This window comes from Labeo rohita, chromosome 14 (genome assembly GCF_022985175.1).
Source record: "Labeo rohita strain BAU-BD-2019 chromosome 14, IGBB_LRoh.1.0, whole genome shotgun sequence".
NCBI lineage: Eukaryota > Metazoa > Chordata > Actinopteri > Cypriniformes > Cyprinidae > Labeo > Labeo rohita.
Window position 1 is genome coordinate 17,587,593 of NC_066882.1, and position 24,044 is coordinate 17,611,636.

At 36.5% G+C, this 24,044-nt stretch overlaps 1 protein-coding gene across 9 annotated transcripts in view; it reads right to left on the minus strand.

Moving 5' to 3' along the window:
* rapgef2b (Rap guanine nucleotide exchange factor 2b) overlaps positions 1-24,044 on the minus strand; it is a 128,555-nt gene that overhangs the window by 19,167 nt on the left and 85,344 nt on the right. For 8 of the 9 annotated variants that reach the window (XM_051128250.1, XM_051128248.1, XM_051128247.1 and 5 more), the window contains 6 exons: positions 11,691-11,822; positions 5,694-5,871; positions 3,121-3,257; positions 2,323-2,481; positions 817-969; positions 14-178 (listed from right to left, as the gene is read on the minus strand). In XM_051128250.1, coding sequence (XP_050984207.1) covers positions 14-178; positions 817-969; positions 2,323-2,481; positions 3,121-3,257; positions 5,694-5,871; positions 11,691-11,822 — 924 coding nt within the window. Of the gene's footprint in view, positions 1-13; positions 179-816; positions 970-2,322; positions 2,482-3,120; positions 3,258-5,693; positions 5,872-11,690; positions 11,823-22,414; positions 23,101-24,044 lie in introns of those variants that run through there. The other variant, XM_051128255.1, reaches the window with a different exon arrangement.

The window sequence follows — 24,044 nt, forward strand, 5'->3', positions numbered from 1 at the left end:
TGTGTCTATGTACCTTGTCCCTGAGGCTGGGGTCATGGAACCACTCCAACAGTTTCTTGCCTACCACCATTGGGCTTGGCAGGAAGGTGCGGTAGGTAAGCAGGAAGTCCTCGATGTAGGTGGGGTCCACCACCGAGTGCTCTTCTACAAGGTGCATGGTAAGACGCTCCGGCGTGCCCTGTAACAACCAAATATGCTCTTTAAATGATGCCTTTTTCATCAAACTTTGGCTTGTGATTAGATTTGGGGTCGGACAGAAGAACTGGTAGTCAGTTTTACTGTTGGGCAAATTTCCCTCCACTCCAATCATTAAGACATTGGATTTGTGGAACGTATTTGATATTTAGTCTATATATGCCTCTACTGTGCTAAGCATATTTCCATGTTTATGAATCAATAAATGGCTATGTTCAATGCATCTGTGTAAATCATCACAAATGCCATGTCAATTGAAAGTGCAAGTCAATGTCTCCAATAAAACACAGTTTTTGCAGTATGGCACATCTCATTGGATTCAATTCAGACTGCAAACTCACACAAACTACTTTTCTGGGTCAATAACACGGTAGTAGGGTTGCTGTCTATACAGGGTCAGAAAGCTCTCGGATTTCATCAAAAGATAATCATCTTAATTTGTGTTCCAAAGACGAATAAAGGTCTTATGGGTTTGGAATGACATGAGGGCGAGTAATTAATGACAGAATTTTCATTTTTGTGTGAACTATCCCTTTAAATCTTTGTGTGATCTATTATTTGACCTCATTATAGGTAACATCTCTTTTATTACATTTTGTTTGTTGTGAGTTGGGTTCTCACCTTGATTACAATATGTCCTTTTCTGGTGCCTGTGCGGTCAAGTTCACGGTGTTCCTTCACCATCACAATCTCGCCCTCCTCTTCCACCTTCTGCATGTTTTTCTCCACTTGGTTAAGGATACAGCAGTAATCTTGCTGTGCTATGCAAACAAACTGACAGAGAGAGAGAACAAGAGCAAAAGTGAGCAAGCAGACTCAAACCGAGAGGCAAAATAAATCACTTTAAGATGCTGCAGTATCTTCAAATGATTTCCCCATGATAATTACACCACTGAACTGAAACAGAGACAGGATTTCATTATTGCTAAATTTTCACTAATTACCGCTATTATTCTCACGCTTAATGAATGGGCAGGACCACATCACTTCTGAACTAAATGAAGCACTGCAAACAGCTAAAATAGGACGGGCAGAGATAAAAGTCATTCTTCTTTGTTTTTTATTTGATCAAAACATTTTCAAATTGATAGAGTTCTTCCTTAAAACCTACTGGATAGCCAACAATCTAAATAAAAAATAAAGAAAATAAGGCCTTACATAATTTGCACTGTGATATTACTTGCATTACAATTACAAGTAAATTCCTTAACGCAAAAATATTTGTATTTATACTTTTCACATGACGTCACACCTTTACCGGAATGCCCACCTGGAGGGCAAAACAAGGCCTTCCTCCATGGACCTCCACTAATTCTTACAATTTACAGTTTATATTAAGCATTGTAGCAAGACACAGATATTAAAAGGCCAAATTCAGTATACACCTTATTGATGATGCAATGCCCAAAGTTTCACATTAAGCGTTTTCCCATTGATAACCATTATAAAGAAAACACTCTGCATTGCGCTCATATTCTGGGCTCATCCGCTTGCCTATATAAAATATGCAACATCAATAAGGTGTGTACTGAATTTGATCTTTTAATATAACTGTTTTATACATTATGGCACTTTAAGTGCTTTTCCACATTGTACATTTTAGAATGCGCCACTGTTTTTAGTGACTGAAACATTGTGACAGCTGCTCTATATGGACTGCAAATTGCCAAAACTTGCATTTTGTTCACATATCTTTGTTTTAGTTCTGTTGGTGATCTACATATTTGTGTATTGGAAACAGATGGAAAATTGACAGGCTTGTGCTGCAGTTCTCCGGATGTTTTGCCCTCCAGGTCTCTGAGCCAGTTACGTGACTAAAAACTATGAATTGCTATTAAAAATTGAATTTACAGTTCTTAAGTACAAGTTAATTGCATCAATACACTGAATTTTATGAAGATTATTTTTTACAGAACATGTTGAGATACAAACAGTAAAATGCAAAAATTCTTTAGAGGGAAATAGGTTTTATGATATATTACAAAATGGTTTTGCCAAATTATATTAATCTCAGAACGCAACGTCACATTGCAAAAATAGGCTTTGTTTTCTTTACACAATAAAACTGCAGTCAGGTGCAATGTCTATTTATTTATTTTGGCAGAAAATTCTGGATTGTTGACTCACCTGGCAGTCATCCACCTTGGTCTTCATCACCCCTTTCATGTACTCTTTCTCCATGGTGGGGGACACACCAAAGCTGTTGCCCATGCACAGGATTTCCGTCCGGCCATCTGGGTGCGTCACCTCCACTGAGCCGTTCAGAATCACAGACCATGAGTCCAGCTACAACACAGATACAATGACAAGTTAACATTAAGACAAAGAAGGGCATAAGGTTTATTTTTAATGCTATATTACAATTTAAAATGCTGTCAGTTTGTAATGTAATGTCTGAGCATTGATAACAGTGGAGAACATGTCATTACACTGAACTGTACAAGCCTCAAGCCCTGTCCTGCTTTCAATTATATGGATGCATTAGGGGGGAAAATGGCTCTTTTTGGCATGTCAATACTGAGATAAGGAGATAAGTGATTCCCGCTGTACCGCGGGCATCTTGTAATCTCAAGATGCTGAATGCTGGCATCCATTCAGGTTTAACAGTGCAGAAACTGAATGGCTGATTGTTTGTGACGAAAGGGAGGCGAGGGATGGCAGTATGTGTAAGCCAAGCCACAGAATCAAGATTGACATGAGACTAAAAGCTGTTGAAAGGTTAAAGGTGAAAGACATAACTTCAAAAAACAGAGAGGACTAGGGTTACAGAAAGAACTAAAATGGGATTAGTGTAAGAGCTATCGATGTGGAAAAAATGCAGCGTATGTACTATACGTACTAGTTCACACATACAGGTTAAAGGTTAAACTGAGGCTTCAAGTAAGGCTAATGCTACTGGTTTGTGTCACCCTAAGCCTGACTGACCTCTTCGCCATCATTAAGGACGACTGTGCCAGCTCGTTCCACCACAGCGAACACCATGACAGCACAAAGCTCCCTCCTGACAGACATGGTCATGTTGGCAAAGGCCGGTAGCTGGTGCATGAACTCCAACAGTTGCTCTGAAGAAACAGGGTGAGAAACAAGAAGTGAAAGTCACATTTAAGACTAAGTGAGATACATGAGTCTCTGAAAGTCTTTCATTGATATTTGTTCTCTCTAGCAGATGCAGTTTGTTCTTCCCAAATAGAGAACGGAAAAACATTCTACATTGGCTATAAAAATAACAGCAACCAAGCATCCAATGCATTATTAATACGAAGCTATTTCTGAGAACCGGCTAATCCTGATATGTAATATACAGGACATATTATACATGACAAAATCCATTTCCACAGTAACTAAACAGAATATAATTTCTTCGATTATGGACACTTACCAAGGGTTTTAATTAAAACAAACAGATTTTGTCATAGAACCATTATCATTTGTTTTTGCAACCTTCCAAATTTGTGTTTTATGCATAGATTTTATTATTTTACTCTACCAGTTTTTTCAAGTTTGAAATGTAAAATAAAAATATTATTGCATTTTACAAACCAAGATAAACCAAATTAAATTACGAAAAAGTAAAATAGAAAGTAAAATAAATAGGGCTGCACTCGACCAAAGATTTTTCTGGTCGCCTTTCATTTTAAGGATTAGTCGACTATTAGTCGCACATTTAGCAGACCATATAAATCACAATAATGAGCCTTTAATTGCCTACATAGCCTAATAAACACTCAAGCGCACACAAAAAAGCTTGCCACAGTGCAGCAGATATACTAATTATGAATGTTTCAAGGGAAAACAGCAAGGAGACTGCATTAACATTTTAATAATTTGTTGATAAACTAGTGCTTTCTTTGTTTTCAGCTTAAGAGATGAGGTCGGTGACACTGACTCATCATCTCCGCAGTAGTGGATGCACATGTTTCATACTGATTATAAAATCGGAAAATATTTGTTTTTTGAATTGGTTTATTTAACAGTAGACATTTCACTCTCTATAGCCTATATTTTTCATGTCTGTAAGACAAGTATACACAAAGTTCACAGAGACAGCAGAAATCGCATCCTGTTTACTTGAATTATTTTACAAAAGTACAGCGTTTTGTTGTTATTTTGAGTGCACAAAAAAAACCATCAAATTACTGATTTGAAAGATGTATTACTTTTATCTGTATGACCAAAAATGACGGAGTATTTTAACCTCCATCTGTCATACAGTGAGCATGCTACTGTTCAACTTCCACATTCTGCACAGACACTTGAATAGCGCACATTTTTCTAGGCTAACATTAGATTGAGCGGCCATGTAAAGTTGCTACTACATACATCTCTAAAGCCGTATTAGATGTCGATGAATGATAGGTGAGCGTTTGGATGTCCTGCCCGACATACTATATTACCACATAGACCTTGACTTCACCACTTCCTGTGGAATTTTTTTTTTCTGCGACTAAGCGACTAATAAAATTTTGGTCGACCAAGCCTCTTCTCGTCGACTAACGGTTAGTCGACTATTAGGGGACAGCCCTAAAAATTACTCACTTTATCACTTTTTAGCCAAATTACAACTATCCCTCAGTTGTTGTCAATGCAATATGGAAAGAAAACTTGAGAAATGTTAAATAAAATACAAATATAATTAAGTGTGCATTTAGTATGCTATGACATTAACCTTAGAAAGCCATTTTCACCATAGGATGTTATTAAATACAATTCATCTTTTGGGACGTGGCAGAAAAGACACTGTGACAGAAATACTGACAGCTGAAAATGACAATTCTGTTGTGCTGTGTATGTATACACTGCGGGAAAATGGCAGCAGACACATTAAATAAACTACAGAGAGTGTGAAAAGTGTGTCTACAGGGCCAAAAGTGCTCATATAGAGTCCATTTCCATATTTATGGTCTCTTTTTGACAGCCTAGCATGCCCGCAAGTGTGCTTGCCATTTCATTGCACAGAGCCGGGTACATTTAACCTCTTGTGTCCATTTACTGCAATGTAATCATTATTTTACAATCAATATGAATTACTAGAGCTGGCCAGCAAGATAATAATTTTTCTATAGCAAATTATTAGTTTTTCTTTCCGTGCTTGGCGGGCCAACCAAATCAAGTATTTGGCTTTAGCTAGTGTGACAGGGCTGCCCAAAGCCTGAAGTGGTTCAGTTGAGATTGAGGAGAGTGGAGACAAGAGATTTTGGATTTTGTTCCCTGCCCGTGGCCTGTCTGGGTACTCGATGACCTGTGCTTGGCACGGCACCACTGAAGCGTAGCTGTGGATGCGGCTCAGCCAATCAAATTTTAATGCGCTCCGAGAGGCTCGGCTGAGAGGGTGACCTAGAAAAACCAACACGTCTCCCCCTCACGCTTTTCTTTTGTAGTCTCCCCGACCTTTTGCTGCCTTGCTTTCTCTGTAAGTTATTTCACTGCTTTCGAGAATCTCCTTTCTCTTCCTCAAGCAAACTCACATTCTAGCATTTTGGTTTAAGCGAATCACTCACCTATGTCATCATCCGTTCGGTCCATGGGGTCTTTCTCCAGGCAGTCTCGGACGATGTCTCGACTCATGAGGGGATCTGAGGCACGTTCGATATCTTCCTCGTCGTCATCCTCCTCAGAGTCAACGGCCGTCTCGGGCAGGCCACTGAGGTCCATGTCGCCGGGCTCACTCTCTGTGGCCTGTGTGTCAGAATCCTTCATTCAGTCAATCATAGTAAGACATTTTAGACATTTTTTGTTTTAGATTTGCACATCACTGTGGCATTTCCTCTAATTATCAAGGCTAAAGAAATCCAAGATGTTCTACCATTAATTCGGAATTAAAAAGAAAATGGAAGCAGAGCACATGACTGCATGTACTACTGTATAAGAACAATTCAAAGCAAGCAACAAAACAAACCAACCAAACAAGCACAGGTAACAACAAACATATGTATTCTGGGTATTAAAGTGCAGAGTTTGAGAAAATGCAACCCAACACCCACCCAGCACTGCGACATGGTCCAACCTGACTAGGTAGGCAACAAAAGAAAGACCCATCCTGTTGTGTACACCACAATCTCCTGTCGCAACCAACGTTAATTCACCCTCACCTGGCTGAAGAGCCCCAGCGATGCTCTATTCCTCCCTGAAACTGCCCACAATGTCGCCTTGACCAAATGCTTGCAGAAGCCGGGTCCCAGCCGCATCTTTAGAGCTCAGGCTTCCAGCTACTTTTAATTTTTTAAGCCCCTCGATCGGGGCTCACACAAACGAATGTCATTTTGACTTAAATGACCTGTATTACTTATCAAATATTCAGACGGTGCTGAAAGCAGCCACTCAGAGGGCGAACTGGGCGGGGCAATGTGAGACTGGACTCTTTTCAGGGTGGGGACAGGGGAGTGGGGGAGGATGGCGGCATGGCAGGTGGCAAAATGCAAAAATATATAAAAAAAATTTAAAAAAGAGCTGGCTATCTATCACAGAAGCATCCCTTTTTAAAGAGATCTAAACTACTTGTGGGAATAGATCACCTAAAAATAACAATTCTGTCATGATTTACTCTTATGTTATTCCAAAACTGTATGACTTCCCAGAACACAAAAGGAGAAATGATGGAGAGTCTATTTATTGCAAATGCAATGAATGGGAACTGAAGTTTTTTTTTTTTTTTTTTAATCAAAAAGCAGCATACATACATACATACATATATATATATATATATATATAAAATAAAAAAAATACATGTTTTGTTTTTTTTTACAGTATGTTTGTTTTTTTTACAGTACATTTCCGACACTGAATAAAAAATAAAAAAAGATTATTGCTACTTTTTTCTCAGAATTCCCAGTTATAAAGTCAGAATTGCGTGAAATAAACTCACAATTGCGAGTTACAAAGTCAGAAATGTGATGTATAAACTCACAATTCATTTTTTTCTCATAACTGCATGATATAAACTTGCAATTGCAAGTTCTAAAGTAAGAATTTCAAGATAAAAACTCACAATTCTGACTTTTTTTCCTCACAATTCAATAAATTTGGAATTGCAAGTTATAGTTCACTTTTGAGGGGGAAAAAAGACTGATATGTTCTCAGAACTGCACGTTTATATCAAACAATTCTGAGAAAAAAAAATTAGCTTGTGAGTTTATATCTAGCAATTCTGACTTTAAAACTCACAATTGTGAGTATATATCTCACAATTCTCGGAAAAAAAAACATCAGAATTGCAAGATGTAAACTTGCAATCGTGAGAAAAAGTCAAAATTGTAAGACAGAAATTCACTTTTTTTTAAAACGTTTTTTAATTATTTTTATTCACTTCCATAGTTTTTAAAACAAAGCTATCATATGGTTTAAGTTTTTATTAACTAAAAATCTTGGCATCATTTCATAGGAGAAGTGACAAAGTGTAATTCTTGAGCAAATTATTTTTAAGCAGATCTCTTTTACAGCATCAGAGACTTATTTAGAGTCATAATTTTTGCAGTTGTTTTGCAGGCATTTTTGAAGCATGGCAGCTCAATGTAATTGCACAAAAAAGAGCAATCAGCATACCTATTTCCTTTTGTGTTTAATGTAAGAAAGTCATACAGGTTTTGGAATGACCAGTGAATGAAGACAGAACATCTATTTTGGGTGACTCCTCCTTTAAGGTCTTCAATCCTGCTCAAAACCTCCATGAGCTCTTTAGATGTCGAATAACCCCATGGTACACATTTGTCCCAGAGATCAGATTAGAGTTTAAACATGAACACTGATTTACGAGCAGCATTTACAAACTACAACGACAGACAATCTCAAATGCTGCATCCATCAAATGACAGGAAACTCCAGTGTTCCCTGCCCTCAAATATGAATTAAATATGCATTCCCAAAGCTGCAAGTCACTGGTGCATGACGACTGAAATCTATGTGCTTAAACAACAGCATTCTTATTTAGGAAAGGTATCAGTGACTGTTGATTAATGTGGTTTCAAGATCTTAAAATCAATACACTAAGCAGTCACCCATTAGCTGAACCTTTTGGGATTTACATTACATTACATTTTCATCCAGACACCGTTAGGTTGATGACTCGCCTCAGATCATTAAGCAAATGCATCACACTCAAGTCACATCTTTATTAACCAACTACACCACTTTGGGATCCTTCAGAAAGTTTCACTGTTGTACTTTAACAAGAATCAAACACTACCAATGATGCAGGCGGAGCAGGAGTCGAGCTGGCTTCCCATTTAAAAGCTAATCAGTGAAGACAAACATAGGCACTGTTAATACATTGTAGCCGATGAACGGACTGATTTATCTTTCAAACTGCCATGTCTGGTGCGATCTATAGCACTGTTTGGGCGGCTAAGATGAGCGTGAAGGGAACATTAATTTTTTAGCAGGGCTATTCTTGGATCAATGCTTTCAAGTCTCCCAGAAGAACCTGCATCATTATTTATTCAAATGTTAAAAATAAATAAATAAATAAAAAAGTGACCGCTTTGACAGCCACATTGAGGATATGGGCCATTACTCTTAACAAAGTACTGTAAGATACCCACAAACAGTGGGGTCCAAAAGTGAGACCACTCAGTGCTACTAATCGCTTCTGTTGTGTATTTTCTGATAATAATAATAAGAAATGCTTCCTGATTTATTAAAATGATTTCTAAAGAATCAAGACTGGAGTAATGATGCTGAAAATTTAGCTTTGCCATGACAGGAATAAATTAAATATATCGAAACAGCTATTTCAATGTGCAATAAAATGTAACAATATTACTGTTTTTACTGTATTACTGATCACATAAATGTAGTCTTTGTGAAGGTTTCTGCCTTTTTGGTTTTATAAATTAGCAATATGATAAAAGACACTAATGTTCAATAAATTATAAACTGTATTAATACCAAGAATAAAACGAAAGAATTCTTACATTCAGTAATACAATGATATACGGCTGTTAATTAGCTTAAATGCAGGCAGACACATGAATAAAACAATGTGAATCCTCAACAGCTTCAAACCACGTTCATCTGATAATTTTATATCGACAACTTTCCACGCGGCCTGCTCGATATATGAGTCATGGATCGCAGGGAGAGGTGAGGAGAACTGTATAGAGCGAGGTGTAGAGCAGGGAGATCACAACCTCTTTTCACGAGGACACCGTCCAGCTGTTAATGAGCCTTTAACAGATGGCCATCAGGCCAGGATCACGAACACTGCATAAACTGAATTATGTCCCATATACCTTTGCGCATGGCCTGCCACAAAACATCTTCAATCCGCAAACACATCACACAAGGAAATCAATTAAACAGCCAGGCAAATACCAAGCCAAACACTATTAATAAGATTAATGGAGGCAAACATACACATTTTATAGACTGGCACAGATATATAAGGGAAATGGGGTTCTTCTGTTTTAATCTCATTGGCTCAGTTTCACAGGTCACTGGCTCAGGATTAGTTATAGTGACAAATGTTTAGTGACAGAAATGTTGGGTTTGATTACCAGGAAACATGCATACTGATAAAACATGTACCTTGAATGCACTGTAAGAAGATTTGCATAAAAGCATCTGCCAAATGAATAAAATGTAAATGAAAGAAATGAATAAAGAAAGAAGAAATTTGCTTGCACGTTACAAAGATTCAGTGTTGTATATATATATATATATATATATATATATATATATATATATGCATATTTGCTTGAATAAATTAATAGTTTTATTCAACAAGGAAACATTAATCAAAGGTGACTTATTTTATTTCAAATAAATGCTATTGAACTTTCTAATCAAAGAATCCTGAAAAGCACAACTATTTTAACAATAATAAATAAGCAATGTTCTAAAGCACCAAATCAGCAAATTAGAATGATTTCTGAAGAATCATGTGACACTAAAGACACTGAAAATTCAGCTTTGAAATCACAAGAATATATTACTTTACATTTTAACATATCGAAACATATTAATATTAATTATTTTACATTTTTAGTCAATTTAAAATTTTATGTTAAAATATTACTGTTTTTACTGTATTTTACATCAAATAAATACATATTTATCACACACACATATATATATATATATATATATATATATATATATATATATAAAAGCTCTTTTTGGGTTACATAGAGCAACATGGGAACAAAGAAACAAATTTGTTTTTTTTTTTGAGTAAACTATTATAGGGCCCTATGGAACATTTTTTTTTTTTGTCATTTTAATGGTTAAATTAAAAAATGCATGTCTAATTAATTGAAATGGAGAAACTGTAACAGAAATGTATTAACCATTTATCAAAAATTACATATTTAAGGCCCTATGAAGTTCTGTGTTTTCCTTTAATTTTCTGGATTACGTTTTCATCAAATGTTAATAATCAAAATCTCTAAAACCTCTAATTAATATATATATATATATATATGTGTGTGTGTGTGTGTGTGTGTGTATGTATGTATGTTTTTTTTTTTTGTTTTTTTTTTCTTCCAGAAGTACTGTGCTGTGTATTTATATTTTTTTTGGTAAATAAATTCTGGCACCAAATTTTTTTGGTAAATATTCCTTAAAAAATAGTGTTTTAATGAAAAACTGTATTATTAGTAGTAGTACTATCATTACACTGAGTAATATATTTCTGTCAGTTTCTTCAAGTTAAACAGAACTTTTATTTTGACGAGTTGCTGTTTCTATATTTGACCACAAAACCAGTAATAAGGGTAATTTTTTAATTAATACATCATGAAAGCTTTCCATTGATATATGGTTTGTTAGGATAGGACAATATTTGGCCGAGATACAACTATTTGAATTGAATTGAATCTGGAATCTGAGGGTGCAAAAAAAAAAAAAAAAATATTTAAAAAAAGAAAAATCTTTTATTTTGACCCATACAATGAATTTTTGGCTATTACTACAAATATTCCCATGCTACTTAAGACTGTTTTTGTGGTCCAGGGTCACATTTATGATATGACGATAGTTTTCCTCAAAAGAAATGGTAAAATGCTCATGAAGTGACTCTCAGAGCAGTTCTAGAGACTATGTTTGTGTATTTATGTACTCATATATTGGGGCTGAAAACACTGTCAGCGCCACGCGCGCTTCAGTATGTGTGTAGTAAACGAAACCATGCATCTGCGCCATTCATTCACACAGAGACACGCAGAACATGCTGGATTCATGTTTAAATAGCATTTTTGCAGCCTAATATTGACAGACACTAGTCCATATCACGTTTTGGTTTAAGTGTACTGACCTACTTTCGATTTATTCATCACAAATTTGTTAAATTCTGTTTGTACAGTAAATTAGAATTTTATGACTGGATTTCACAAATCCATCCGCGTTTTCCACATCTCAGAAATCATAGGGCCCTGCTATTACTTTATTATTCCTAGCTGCATTAATCATTACTCAGTAAAAAACTGCTGACTACTGTCAGTCACATTTTGATGGCATTGTCACAAAGCTGCTACTCCTACATTATGAAGAATAGGTGTTATTACCTGGTAAATGTCCGACAGGCTGCTGCTTCCAGAATCACTGGTGATGCTACATCCTGAGTGGCTGGAGGAAACGTGTGTCACCTGGGGGTGAATCCCGTCTGCCAGGTGTAATCTGCTGAAGTCTGCCGGCAGCTGCATATGGAGACAAACACACAGCGTCAGGATGTACATTCGATCATAATGATCCACATACAAACTGCAAAGCAGCTCAGTAGCATATCTGTTAATTTACTCAACTTCCCGATCACATATACGGCCTCAAAGCCCACAGACATAGACTAAAAGTAAAAAAAGCTGGACTTCATTGGATTTCTAAATGTCACAGATCGCAGTTTGTCTTTTCTGCTAAAGTTCAAAGTAATGCCAGTTTTGTGGTAAGCTGCAGTCCACTACACTATCATTTATTCATCCCACCTGCAGTCTGATGCTTCTGATACGACTCCTCTCAAGGATTTTTTTGGTGAAACCAAGCCTCAGAGACATTCAATGTTTTATTAGAGCTAAAACACGACCAGACAATACATTAAACAAGGTCAGTTTTAACCTCCACACCATCCAGTTCCATCAAACGCAACAAGGTGTCAGTCAGGTCAATGGGGTTTTCCTTTTTTGTTTTCCCTCAACAAAATAGCACAGCTCATTTGCTAATGCGACAAGCAGTTTCTCACACAAAGCCATTCTATGACCTCAAAAGACTTGGAATATATAAGCCATATGAACACATATTTTCCAAAGTCCTGTATATTTTCCGCAAACCTGCTATTAAGTCTGCTTATACGTTGATTCCCAGTAACTAAATTTGGACTGAAGCTGTAGAGAAAATGAAATTTCTAATTATATTTCCAATGCAAGACAGCCTTGGCACTGGAGCACTATCTTGGCTTACAGCAAAAACAAAGCCAGTTCATATCTACACAAAAACAATCATTAGGAAAACAAATACCTCATAATTAATAAAAGAAAGACACTGCATAGTCGAAGGCTACAAGATATGCATGTGGCATGTTTATTTCCTCTGCTTCAGTGTGAGCAAGCAGCTCTTTTGTGGCAACGCTCTGTACATATTTGAAGGGGTGCGGCTGCGAGAGCAAAGCGCGCGTGTGTGTGGGGGCTTGTGCAAGAGGAAAGGCTCTGACAACAGCACTGAGATAAGGAGCTAAGAACCAATTTCAGCTAATATTAGAGTGCACACAGCCCACACGCGCACACGCGGCCACATTCCGATAAAGCTCATTCAATCGGCTCCCGATTGTGTCTGCGCGCGTGCTCGTGTGTGTATGTGTGTTCACGAGTGAAATTGCTTTTTTTGGGGGGCTATTGGATGTCTTCAGCCAGCTGTGGCTGAGTATAGCTTTCATACAAAATGCATCTGACCTAATTTCCACTCCCATAATCATATACATGCCGGAAATGCAGCCAATTCTCCCAGGAGACAGAGAGCTTGAACTGAGAGAAAACAGCCTTATAGATGGAATCGAAGCAGATAAGGAAAGCTATATATTTTCAAGACACCATCTGCACCAATGCTGGTGCGGTAACGGGGGGAATGGAGGTAGATGCCTGCTGTTTGGTGTGCTGTGAGGCTAAAGGTGTGTTAACACACTAATGTGTTGATGAATATTCCTCCTCACATACACAAATTCATTATTTTAATCTATTGCCATGGCAGTTCATCCATATTAATTGGGGCTATTTACACCTAAAAGCAGAGAGACAACATAAGAGGAAGGAAAAGAGAGAGAGAGAGAGAGAGAGAGAGAGAAAGAAAGAAAGAAAGAAAGAAATAGTAGAAGTAATAAAAAGTAAAAAAAAAAAATACAAAAATGAACAACATAGCAAAGAAAAGAACAAAATATGGGATATAAAAAATACAAACAAAAGAAGAGACAAATGAAGAGACAATTCAAATATTTACAATTAACAAAAAGGAAAAAGACTTGAAACAATATACAATATGAATGAACAAATAACAGAGAGAACAACTAAAAGGATTGATTCACTTCCAGAATAAAAATTTCCTAAAAATTCTCTCACCCCCATGTCATTCAAGATGTTCATGGCTTTCTTTCTTTTCTTCAGTCGAAAAGAAATTAAGATTTTTTTGAAAAACATTCCAGGATTCCAGGGAGCCAATGGGTTGAAGGTCCAAATGCAGCTTCAAAGGGCTCTACACGGTCCCAGCCGAGGAATAACTGTCTTATCTAACGAAACAATCTGTCATTTTCTAAAAAAAAAATAAATAAATAATTTTCTATAACCTCTGCATCCACGATGTTGTCTCGTTAGAAAGGTCACGTATGATATAGACGGACGTACTAACCCAGTGTTTATAAAATGGATAGTTCTGGTCCTTGATTCTGATTGGCTGAGCCGCGTTCAAAGCTGTTGTTAATTACACTTCAAACATACACCTTTGTATATGTCCGTGTTGCAACCACTTTGTTGCAACCGTTTCTGAGGAAATACATTGTTTGGTGGAAGAATATTGTTTTTATTAAAGAGGTCATCGGATGCCCATTTTCCACAAGTTGATATGATTCTTTAGGGTCTTAATGAAAAGTCTATAACATGCTTTGGTTAAAATTTCTCAATGGTAGTTTAAAAAACACCCTTTTTACCATGTCAAAATCAGCTCTGCAGAAATCAGCCTATTCTTTTGCATGTTCCTTTAAATGCAAATGAGCTCTGCTCACCCCGCCTCCCTCCTCTGTGGAGTGATAAGCCGTGCTCTGTTTACTTTAGCCGCATTTAGTCGAACCTTTCCAACATGATTGCGTGAAGTCATAGACGTGCATCGCAGAACTAGTGCGAGTTGAGTATTTGGGGTTAAAAAGTATATAAATGTATTTTTTTTTTTTTTTTTTTAAATAAAATGACCTATCGTTTTGCTAGATAAGACCCTTATTCCTTGGCTGGGATCGTGTAGAGCTCTTTGAAGCTGCACTGAAACTGCCGTTTGGACCTTCCTTGGCTCCCACTGAAGTCCACTATATGGACAAAATCCTGGAATGTTTTCCTCAAAAACCTTTGACTGAAGAAAGACATTATCATCTTGGATGACATGGCTCAGAAAATCACTTTTTATTCTAAAAGTGAACTAATCCTTTAAAGACAGAGTGAATGAAAAGAAAAATAGAGAAATAAATACAGAACTACAAGACAGACAGAGACAGATAAATGTAGAACACAACAAACAACAGGAGGAAAGAAAGACAAAAAAAAACATTTAAACAAGGACCACAGAAAGCACAGAAGCTAAACTAATGAAAAACAAGTCAATTAACAAAAGATAACAGAAAAACAGAATGTGCCAGAATGAAAGAACAAAGAAAAACAAAAGAACAAACAAAAAAGATTAAACAAATGAAAATAAACATGCAAGAGCACAAACGAACAAACAAACAAATGGAACACAACAACAACCAAACAAAACACAAAACAAAAAAAACAAACAAACGAAGGACAGAACAAAAGGAAAACAATGAGGCAGAACAGAAGTTAGAATAAAGAAAAGCGTACTTAATTAGGGTTCTTGAAGCACCGGTACACACTCAGACTGATGTGTTTCAGGTCAACGGGTGCATTCAGCACTTAAAATAAAGGCGCTGTGATAGCAGCAAAGCGCCTCAATCCTCCCTCCGCATCCCTTCGCTCGTGTTCCTCAAGGCTATTCCCTGAACACTCCTGGATGGCCACTGAGCTGTCAGCTATGATACACACATCAGCTCTCCTCTCGCTTCCATTGCAGAAAGGAGCCATCAAAATCTCCACCACGCCAGTAAATTCACTTCTCGTGAGTGTACATGGGCTTTCCTCCCTGCTGTCATAGAAACGAGCAGGGAACAATGAAGCGGTTACCAGCTTACGCAGAGCAGAGTAGCAACTGAGCGATGCCATTTTTCAAGGTGTCTTTTTGTTTGTAAATGAGGGTGATTTGCACGTGATGCTTCCCACAGGAGTTTCAACTGCATGGAGTGTTTTAACAGCATCTTCATTATGATGACAAGAGCTTTCGACAGATACATGTACATTGTTTAAGAACAGACAAATGTGTTTTTGTTTGAATGAAAAAGTCACTGATATTTTTTTTTAAATATTCTTTAGGTGCATCCAAGCAGAAGTGGGATAAATGTGAAAGAACACCTTGGGGTTTTAGGCCCAACACCTTATTTTCTGAGCTGGAAAATCTGCAGGATGGATTAAAATAGTAAAATCTTAAACTGTGCTGAGAGTATTATTAAATTAGCCAAAACAGTTAGCAGGGGATATATGGAACTTTGTGCAACAACAACAGCTGTTCCAATTCTGCAGGAATCTCCAGATTCGTCCCTGAAGAGGACAATAAAAGATTACAAAGTCTTCCAAGTTCTAATTATTACACAAACTGTCCATGATGTTTAATTTATCTTCCCAAAACTTTGTATGATCTTCTTATAAAATGCTTTACTTTCATAAACCTCATCCCCACAGGCAATGCACAAATAGTATCTCCCTCCAAAGATATAGCCTGCTAACGTACACAGTTCATTTTATGAGATGGTTCATTGAGCAAGAAATGGAGCATTGAATAGTAATGAAGTTTATTCTCTAAGGTAGGGTGGGCAATATACCGGTTAAAGCAGTATATAGAAAATTATAGTTTACCCATATATTTGTAAATCTAAGTTTGTGGGCTGAACTGAATGTAACGGAGCTGTACACTGCAAAATAATGGCAAGACATCACATCTTTCCATTTAGTAATCCTTGCATCAATGACTCTTATGAGCCAGTTCATCTAATGAATCATTTAAAAAGACTCACAACTCAAAAGGTATCAATTCTGATGAATGTTTTACTTCACAAACTAATGACTCAACACTGAACTCACTGAACTGTAGGTTATCAGTACTTTAAGTTTCATTGCGATATACATGGTAAAAAAAATTAATTAATTAAAAATAAATAAATAAATACCTATTTTTTTGAACTTCTCTCTCTCTCTCTCTCTCTCTCTCTCTCTCTCTCTATATATATATATATATATATATATATATAATATCTGTGCCGATATTAAGCATTTTTATGTTTTTGGTATCGGTTTCAAAGCAGATATGCCGATAAAATAATTTATAAGCATTTAAAGAAAGTTTTTGTTTTTGTTGTTCAAAATATTGGTTATCGGTCTTCTTGATCTGTAATAACCAGTATTGGCATCGGCCCTGAAAAACACATATCGGTCAACCTCTAATATATATGCCTATAATATAATAAATACATATATAAATTAGTGGTCGACCGATATTGTTTTTTGACAGCCGATGCCAATATCTCGGAAAGCAGAGTGGCCAATGGCCGATAGAAACTCTTTAATTAATATTTAACAGATTTGAAATCATTTGAAAACTGATTAAAAATAAATGTGTAAAATAAACACACTTATACTTTAGATGTATTTTGGTCACACTTTATTTTAAGGTTCACTTCTCACTATTAATAAACCATTAACTATGACTTTTGCCTCAATAAACTCCTAATTTGCTACTTATTAAGAGTAAGGTAGTTGTTAAGTTTAGGTATTGGGTACAATTAGGGATGCAGATAAAAAATATAAAAAATATTTGTAAAAAATATAATTAAAAAGGAAGTTTGTGTGCATTGGGAATCATACTTTTTTTTAACTAAATCCATGTAAATATGTAAATATTGTTACTGACCAATTATTAAACAGTATATATGATGCACTAACAACTCAAAAACAACAAAACTAGCACGTATTAGTTCACAGGGATGGTTCTACATCCTTTTTTTTTTTCTTTGAAAATAGTCTAGCAAGAGATTAATGTTAGCATAAGCTCCTCAGGGCAAAATTAATGAAAATTCCAATTTTAAAAAAATAAGCAATAATGTTTCATTTATCAGCACCAGCCCAGCCCATTTTGACTCTTCATACAACTTTGGTATGCAAAGACATAATTTAGACAAAACGTTGGTAGTGACAGCAGTCGATATACATGTGTCAATAGCAATATCCTGCCTGCCTCCCGTGCCCACCCAGGGGTCCGCTCCTGTCCTTTAAGTGCCCTTTTCATGTCACTGTTGCACATAATAAAGACTTAACTCTCCTACCACACAATTTAGGGCAGGCCTCGGTCAATTAACCCAAGAGGCTTTTAGTCAAACAGCGCACAGGTCACAGACAGCATGCTATACTCACAGGGGTCCAAAATATCACTCTTGTGATGCCTCAGGGGGAGTTTGTAAATAAATGAATGGGCTTAAGGCAACACTGACCTTTCACACTTATCTGTACGAATGCAAGGTTAATAAATGCTATAAGGGTCACAGATTTAACTGGATCCTTGCTCTTTAAAATGTCTGTGGGTCACAAGCAAGTCCAAAAAAGATACTGCAGTCTTAATGACCTACATAGCCAGACAAGAGTGCTAGCAAAAACTGCTTTATGAAGGTTTGAAAGTTTATTTTTATGCACAATTGCACGCATACCCATTCCTAACAAAGCTCTACCTGCTGTTAAGAGGTGTGGAGGTGTGAACCTGTAGCTTATATGTGTGTGATGAGCTCATGTCTGTCAAACCGAAAAGGTGTGACATTATAAAAAAGGGCTGACGCTGGAGGACTCAAAGCTGAAAACCTATCCCATAAGCCTCAGCATCGCTCTGGGGCCTCTCGCTTTCCTGAGCTGAGAGGATCAAAAGATTAAAGAGCTTCGGCTGGGCGTCAGATTAAACAGGACCGATATTCTCACAAACACACGCCAATATATTTACGACGCTAATGTAGGGAATAAAGCTAAGGAAAACGACAACTTCCTGATAATTCAATAAAAGAATGTCCGCAATTAATCTCTCCAAGTACAGGACTCCTTAAAGATGATACTAAATGATGCTAAACAGCATGTGTCCTACAGGTCTTTAAAAAGAACTCTGTAAACATACTCGCTTGAGCGATTGCAGTATTTCAAATAAATGCTGTTGTTTTTTTTTTTCCCTATTCATCAAATAATACTAAAAAAAAGATGACAATAAGAACAGTATGCTAAAATGATTTCTATAGGATCATGTGACACTGAAGACTGGAGTGATGTAAATGTAAATTCAGCTTTGCAATAAAAAAAAGAATTCAAACTGAAAATGGAAATATATCAAACAGTTATTTTAAATTGTAATACTGTTTCACAGAATTATTGTTTTTGCTGTATTTATGGATCACATACATGCAGTCTTGGTGAGCATAAGAGACTTTTTTTCATTGAAAAATATTACTGGCCTTAAAATGTTGAATGGTAGTGTACACTAAGGAACCAAAAATGGTTCTTGACTTCATTTTAGGTTACTTTTGTAAACAGCAGCCATATCTATACAACATCATGGAATGAAAATGTCTAAAACACAATATGAAGGACGCATGAATCAAAGAAAGTATGTGGAGGAAATTAACACTGTAAGAAGATGGGTATAATTTTAACTGTAAAATATTGTAAAAATGTAAAACGTATTGTAAAAACTGTAAAAAAAAAAAAAAAAAAAACTGGTTAACAGTAAGTTCCTTACAGGGAAAACTGTTTTAAAAAAAATCTAATGGACATTTCATGTAATTTAACAGTAAAATGCTGTCAACTGTACAGTTTTTAGAAGTAAATAAAGAATAAATCAACATTTATTGTCAGCCACTTGGTAAATACACAGTTTTAACATAAACACTGCAAAATGCTTACAAACAGGTAAATAATAAAAAAAAAAAAAACTTAAATAATGATTAAATTAAAATGTATAGTGTTTTAACATTAATTTATATTTAATTTAGTCATTCCTCTGCGTACCACTACACCCTTAAAAATAAAGGATGTTTATTGGCATCAATGGTTCCATGAAGAACCTTGAACATCCAGGGAACCTTTCAAATGCCAAAAAGGATCTTTGTAGTCAAAAAAGGTTCTTTAGATTTTTAAAATGTTCTTCAAATTGGTTCTTTTAAAAACTGTTCACTGAAAGGTTCTTTCAGGAAGCGGAACCAAAAATGGGTCTTCTATGGCAACGCTGCAAAAACGCCCTTTTTTGGGAATTGTGTGCTTATATTTTTTATAGCAAAAGTTTGGACAGGACCCTCTTCTATTCTAACATAACAATGACTTGTACATATTAATACAATCATTTTAGACACTTCTAAAACTGTTGCAACAGAGAAGGAAATGCAATTTTTAAATACATAAATTGTGTTTCCATCTTTGTTGCCACAGTTTTGGAAGTGCCCTTTTCTGTTCTAAAGAAAGGGGTGTCCCAATACTTTTGTCCATATAGTGTAGGTATACGTCATTGGTGTTTGATGATGAGTTTTTGGCTCAAAGTCTTTCTGCAGACCAGTCAAGTTGTTCCACACCGACTGAATCAATCATTTTAAGGTCTGCATTTAAAGTCATGCCAGAGGTGTTCAACTGGAATTAGGACTTTGCTTTCTGCAGACTAGTCAAGTTCTTCCACACTGACTGAATCAATAATTTCTTTCCTTGTACACAGGTGCATTGTCATGTTAGAATAGAAATGTGTTCTGCCCAAACTGTTGCTAAAAAATTAGAAGCACACACTTCCCTAGAATAACATTTTACGCTTAAATATTAAGATTCGTACTCATGGAAATTACTAGTAGTACTCAAACCCGTTCATTAGAAGTGGGTGTCCCAATACTTTTTTGCAAAATGGTGTATTTTGTTTAAATAATCATTTATTATTGTTATCAGTTCTGCAAGTTTGGGTTTTATGTTACATTTTCTGTTATTTAGTGAATGTTTATAGCATTAGTTAAGTGTCATGCGTGTTTCCATGATGGTGTTTTGTGATTGCATGAACTCATTGACTCTGTTCACCATCTGTATACTAGTATATACTTAAGCTTACTTTTATACTTAAGCTTATGATGACCTTCTTCATTATTCTTAATGTGGCTTCCTCTTTTACCCCCTGCATTATTATGGTGGCTGTCAGTATATGTTACTGGTCGGAAACAGATTTTAGTAGCAGTGTGCATTGTTGAATTTACTGGTTTAAAATGATATTGTCTTATTTTGTAAATTGCAGTTTTATACAGTAGATTTTACAGGTTTTTCCATAAATATGTTTACATTTTACTGTATTTTCTACACAATTATTCCAGCAACCACAGCTGCCATTTTTTTTTTTACAGTGTAGAAAAATAAACAGGAGAAGTCATAATGCTTAATATGGTAGAAATCCTGCCTTTCAGTAAAAAAAAAAAAAAAAAAAAAAGATTGAAAATAGCTGTCCCCATTGGAGTTACTAAGATGGTCACTGAGTGAGCATGCAAGCCTTAAAGGATTAGTTCACTCCTCTTCGTCAGTCGTAAAGAAATTATGTTTTTTGAGGAAAACATTTTAGGATTTCTCTCCATGGACTTCAATGGTGCCCCCAAATTTGAACGTCCAAAATGCAGTTTAAATGCAGCTTCAAAGGACTCTTAAACGATCGCAGCCAAGGAATAAGGGTCTTATCTAGCGCAACGATCAGTTATTTTCTTAAAAAAAAAAAAAAAAAAAAAAAAAAAAAAAAAAATATATATATATATATATATATATATATATATATATATATATATATACACACACACAATAGAAGTCTATTACATGGAGAGAGATCCTGAAATGTTTTCTTCAAAAAACAATTTCTTTATGACTGACGAAAGAAAGACATGAACATCTTGGATGATTTTTGTTCTGGAAGTGAACTAATTCTTTAAGGGGAAAATAATATTCCAGTTCTGGCGTCTGATTGGTCATTACATTTTTCTAGCTGTGCTAAAACCTTCACACTCTGACAAGAAACACCTGTTCACAGCATCACTGCAACTTGCACAGTGAATTGTTGTATTTGTTGCATAGCAACAGTCTGTTATGTCAGGGTCTATGAAGATGTTCGAACACCAGCACATGTTTTCAGAGCTTGCACAAGGCCAAACGAACACTAGCACATTAAGGCTGACAGAAGATCAATTCATTTACAGCTAAAAGTGCTCATCATTCCACTCGGCAGTCCGGCGCTGATCGCTTTCCAATGCCGCCCGTGTGCAAACACCACCGAACGCGATCACTCATTCACACACACACATACGTGAACAAGATGCGTTTGGCTTTATGAAATACAACGTATATTGAGCTGACAGCATCGTTCAGCGATGTCATAACTCCTCCCACACTCAAACGCTCATCATAAAGCCATTTAAATCTCATTTCTACTGATTCCCAAGAGCCGTGACAAGCACGAAGCGATCTTGGTCGTTTCATCATCCAGTACACACACGTCTGAGCGTGTGCGGGGTGATGGGGGGACGGTGTGCACATGGCCGCCTTCACACACTGACACACATTACACTAGCGGCGGATGAATGAGGTCGTGGCACTCGACAGCCTCTCGTAAAACACGATTCCACAGAGTCTAACGATACAATGCTGCATTACACCAGACTTGCACGAAATGTCAATTACAACAGATCTGCATGCATGCAAGCAATTAACCCTTTAAACAGCTGAGCAAAAAAAAAACTAGAAATTTACAGAAATGCATCTTTCTGCAATGAAAGTAACATTAGCCATGCAATGCATCCAACGCTGTTCCTGTCCATCCCCATCATGTTTGGCACATCAGGCTAATCGGATGAGCGAATGCTGGTAGTATTTTGAGGAGGGAGAGCTAGCAATGTAGGGTCGATACTTACGGGGCTTTTATCAGCCTGGCTGGAGACTCCATGGCCGCCACCACTAACTAATGGCTTCATAATGGAGGTGCAGAGCCAGGGCGAAATTTAAGCATCCTGCTGGTTCCCACTAATCTTCCCCTCTCTCCCCCCTCCAGTGAGTCTTCCCCTGTCTCCCGTCTTTTCTCCCCCCCTCCTGCAGGGGAGAAGAGGAGAATCTTTCCCGGGGAAGGAGGGGGAGAGAGTATGTTCGCCGGAGATGATGCGCTGGATTCGAACAACACGGTTGCCACTCCAAAAAAAATGTGTAAAAAAAAAAATTAACGTTTTTCCATGTCAGGTGCACACGGCATCTGTATGTCCACTAGGTCATACAAGTGCAAATGGATGAGAAATCCAAGCAGGGATGAGCTGAATCCTCCGTATCAGGTAATTAGGTAAGACTCTCCCACCAGTGACGACCAATGCCGATCGACGGCGTTATAAAAAATGAGGAAAAAAAAGGCAAAAATGGCTGACAGCACTTTCACTCCCTTGCATCCTCTGTCTCTCTCGTCTCCACGCGAACGGCTTTATGCACCATTAGCCGAGGCTGTGACCAGAGAACCAACCTCACGCATCCAGGCTGTCTTTGTTAAACACTCTCGGTTCATTTGTGTCCAAAGCAGGGGGGTGTGTGAGTGTGTAAGAGAGAGTGTGTGTGTGTGTGAGTGAGTGAGTGTGTGTGGAGGGGGAGGAAGAGAGGGGGCTTTGAATAGGAACCTCCTCCCTCCCTCACTGATGTTGAAAGAGCGCCGCTGGTGCCTGCTATACTACACACATACACTCCAGCACACATATGGGTAGTTGACGCATAACATGGTTAATCATCTTCAGGGTTAACATTTATATGCATGTATAGATCATCTTTTTGGCTTCACTAGCTTATTTTAAACAGCCTGTGAAATCAAAAACAAAGATATGGCTTTTAGTCCATGATTATAAGGACAACTATATATTATTATACTCCTAAACGCTGACAAAAATACTTACAGATGTAAAACTTGGAGTGTTTCTCAGCTGAATAAATTAAAATACTGATGACATCACCTTGCACTACAAATTTTTTCGTCCAATCACAGCATGTTCTCTACAATAAGAATCCAACTAAAGCTAACTGGCTATTTAAATAAAAAAAAATGACACTCCCTTTTGACATGTCTGGCCCAAACTTCAAATTTCAGTCGGAATTTTAAAAATTAGTTTTTTTTTTTTTTTTTAAATGTTCGTAAGGAATACATTGTGCGCTTTCTCAGTTAATATGAATTCAATGTCATTATAGTCATTTTCCATACAATTATAATATATATATATATATATATATATATAAACATTATATTATTAACATGCACAATTTTTAGAGTATTTATTAGTTAAAATATTTTATTTCTATATATTTACACACACATAATGTAAATGTAATAAATGCGTATACATATATATTATGTAAACACATTTTGGATGTGATTAATCACAATTAATCATTTGAGAGGCCTAACATATATATATATATATATATATATATATATATATATATTTAAAATTTATATTATACACACACACACACATATACTGTATGGCATTATAATTTACATTATATATATAATATAAA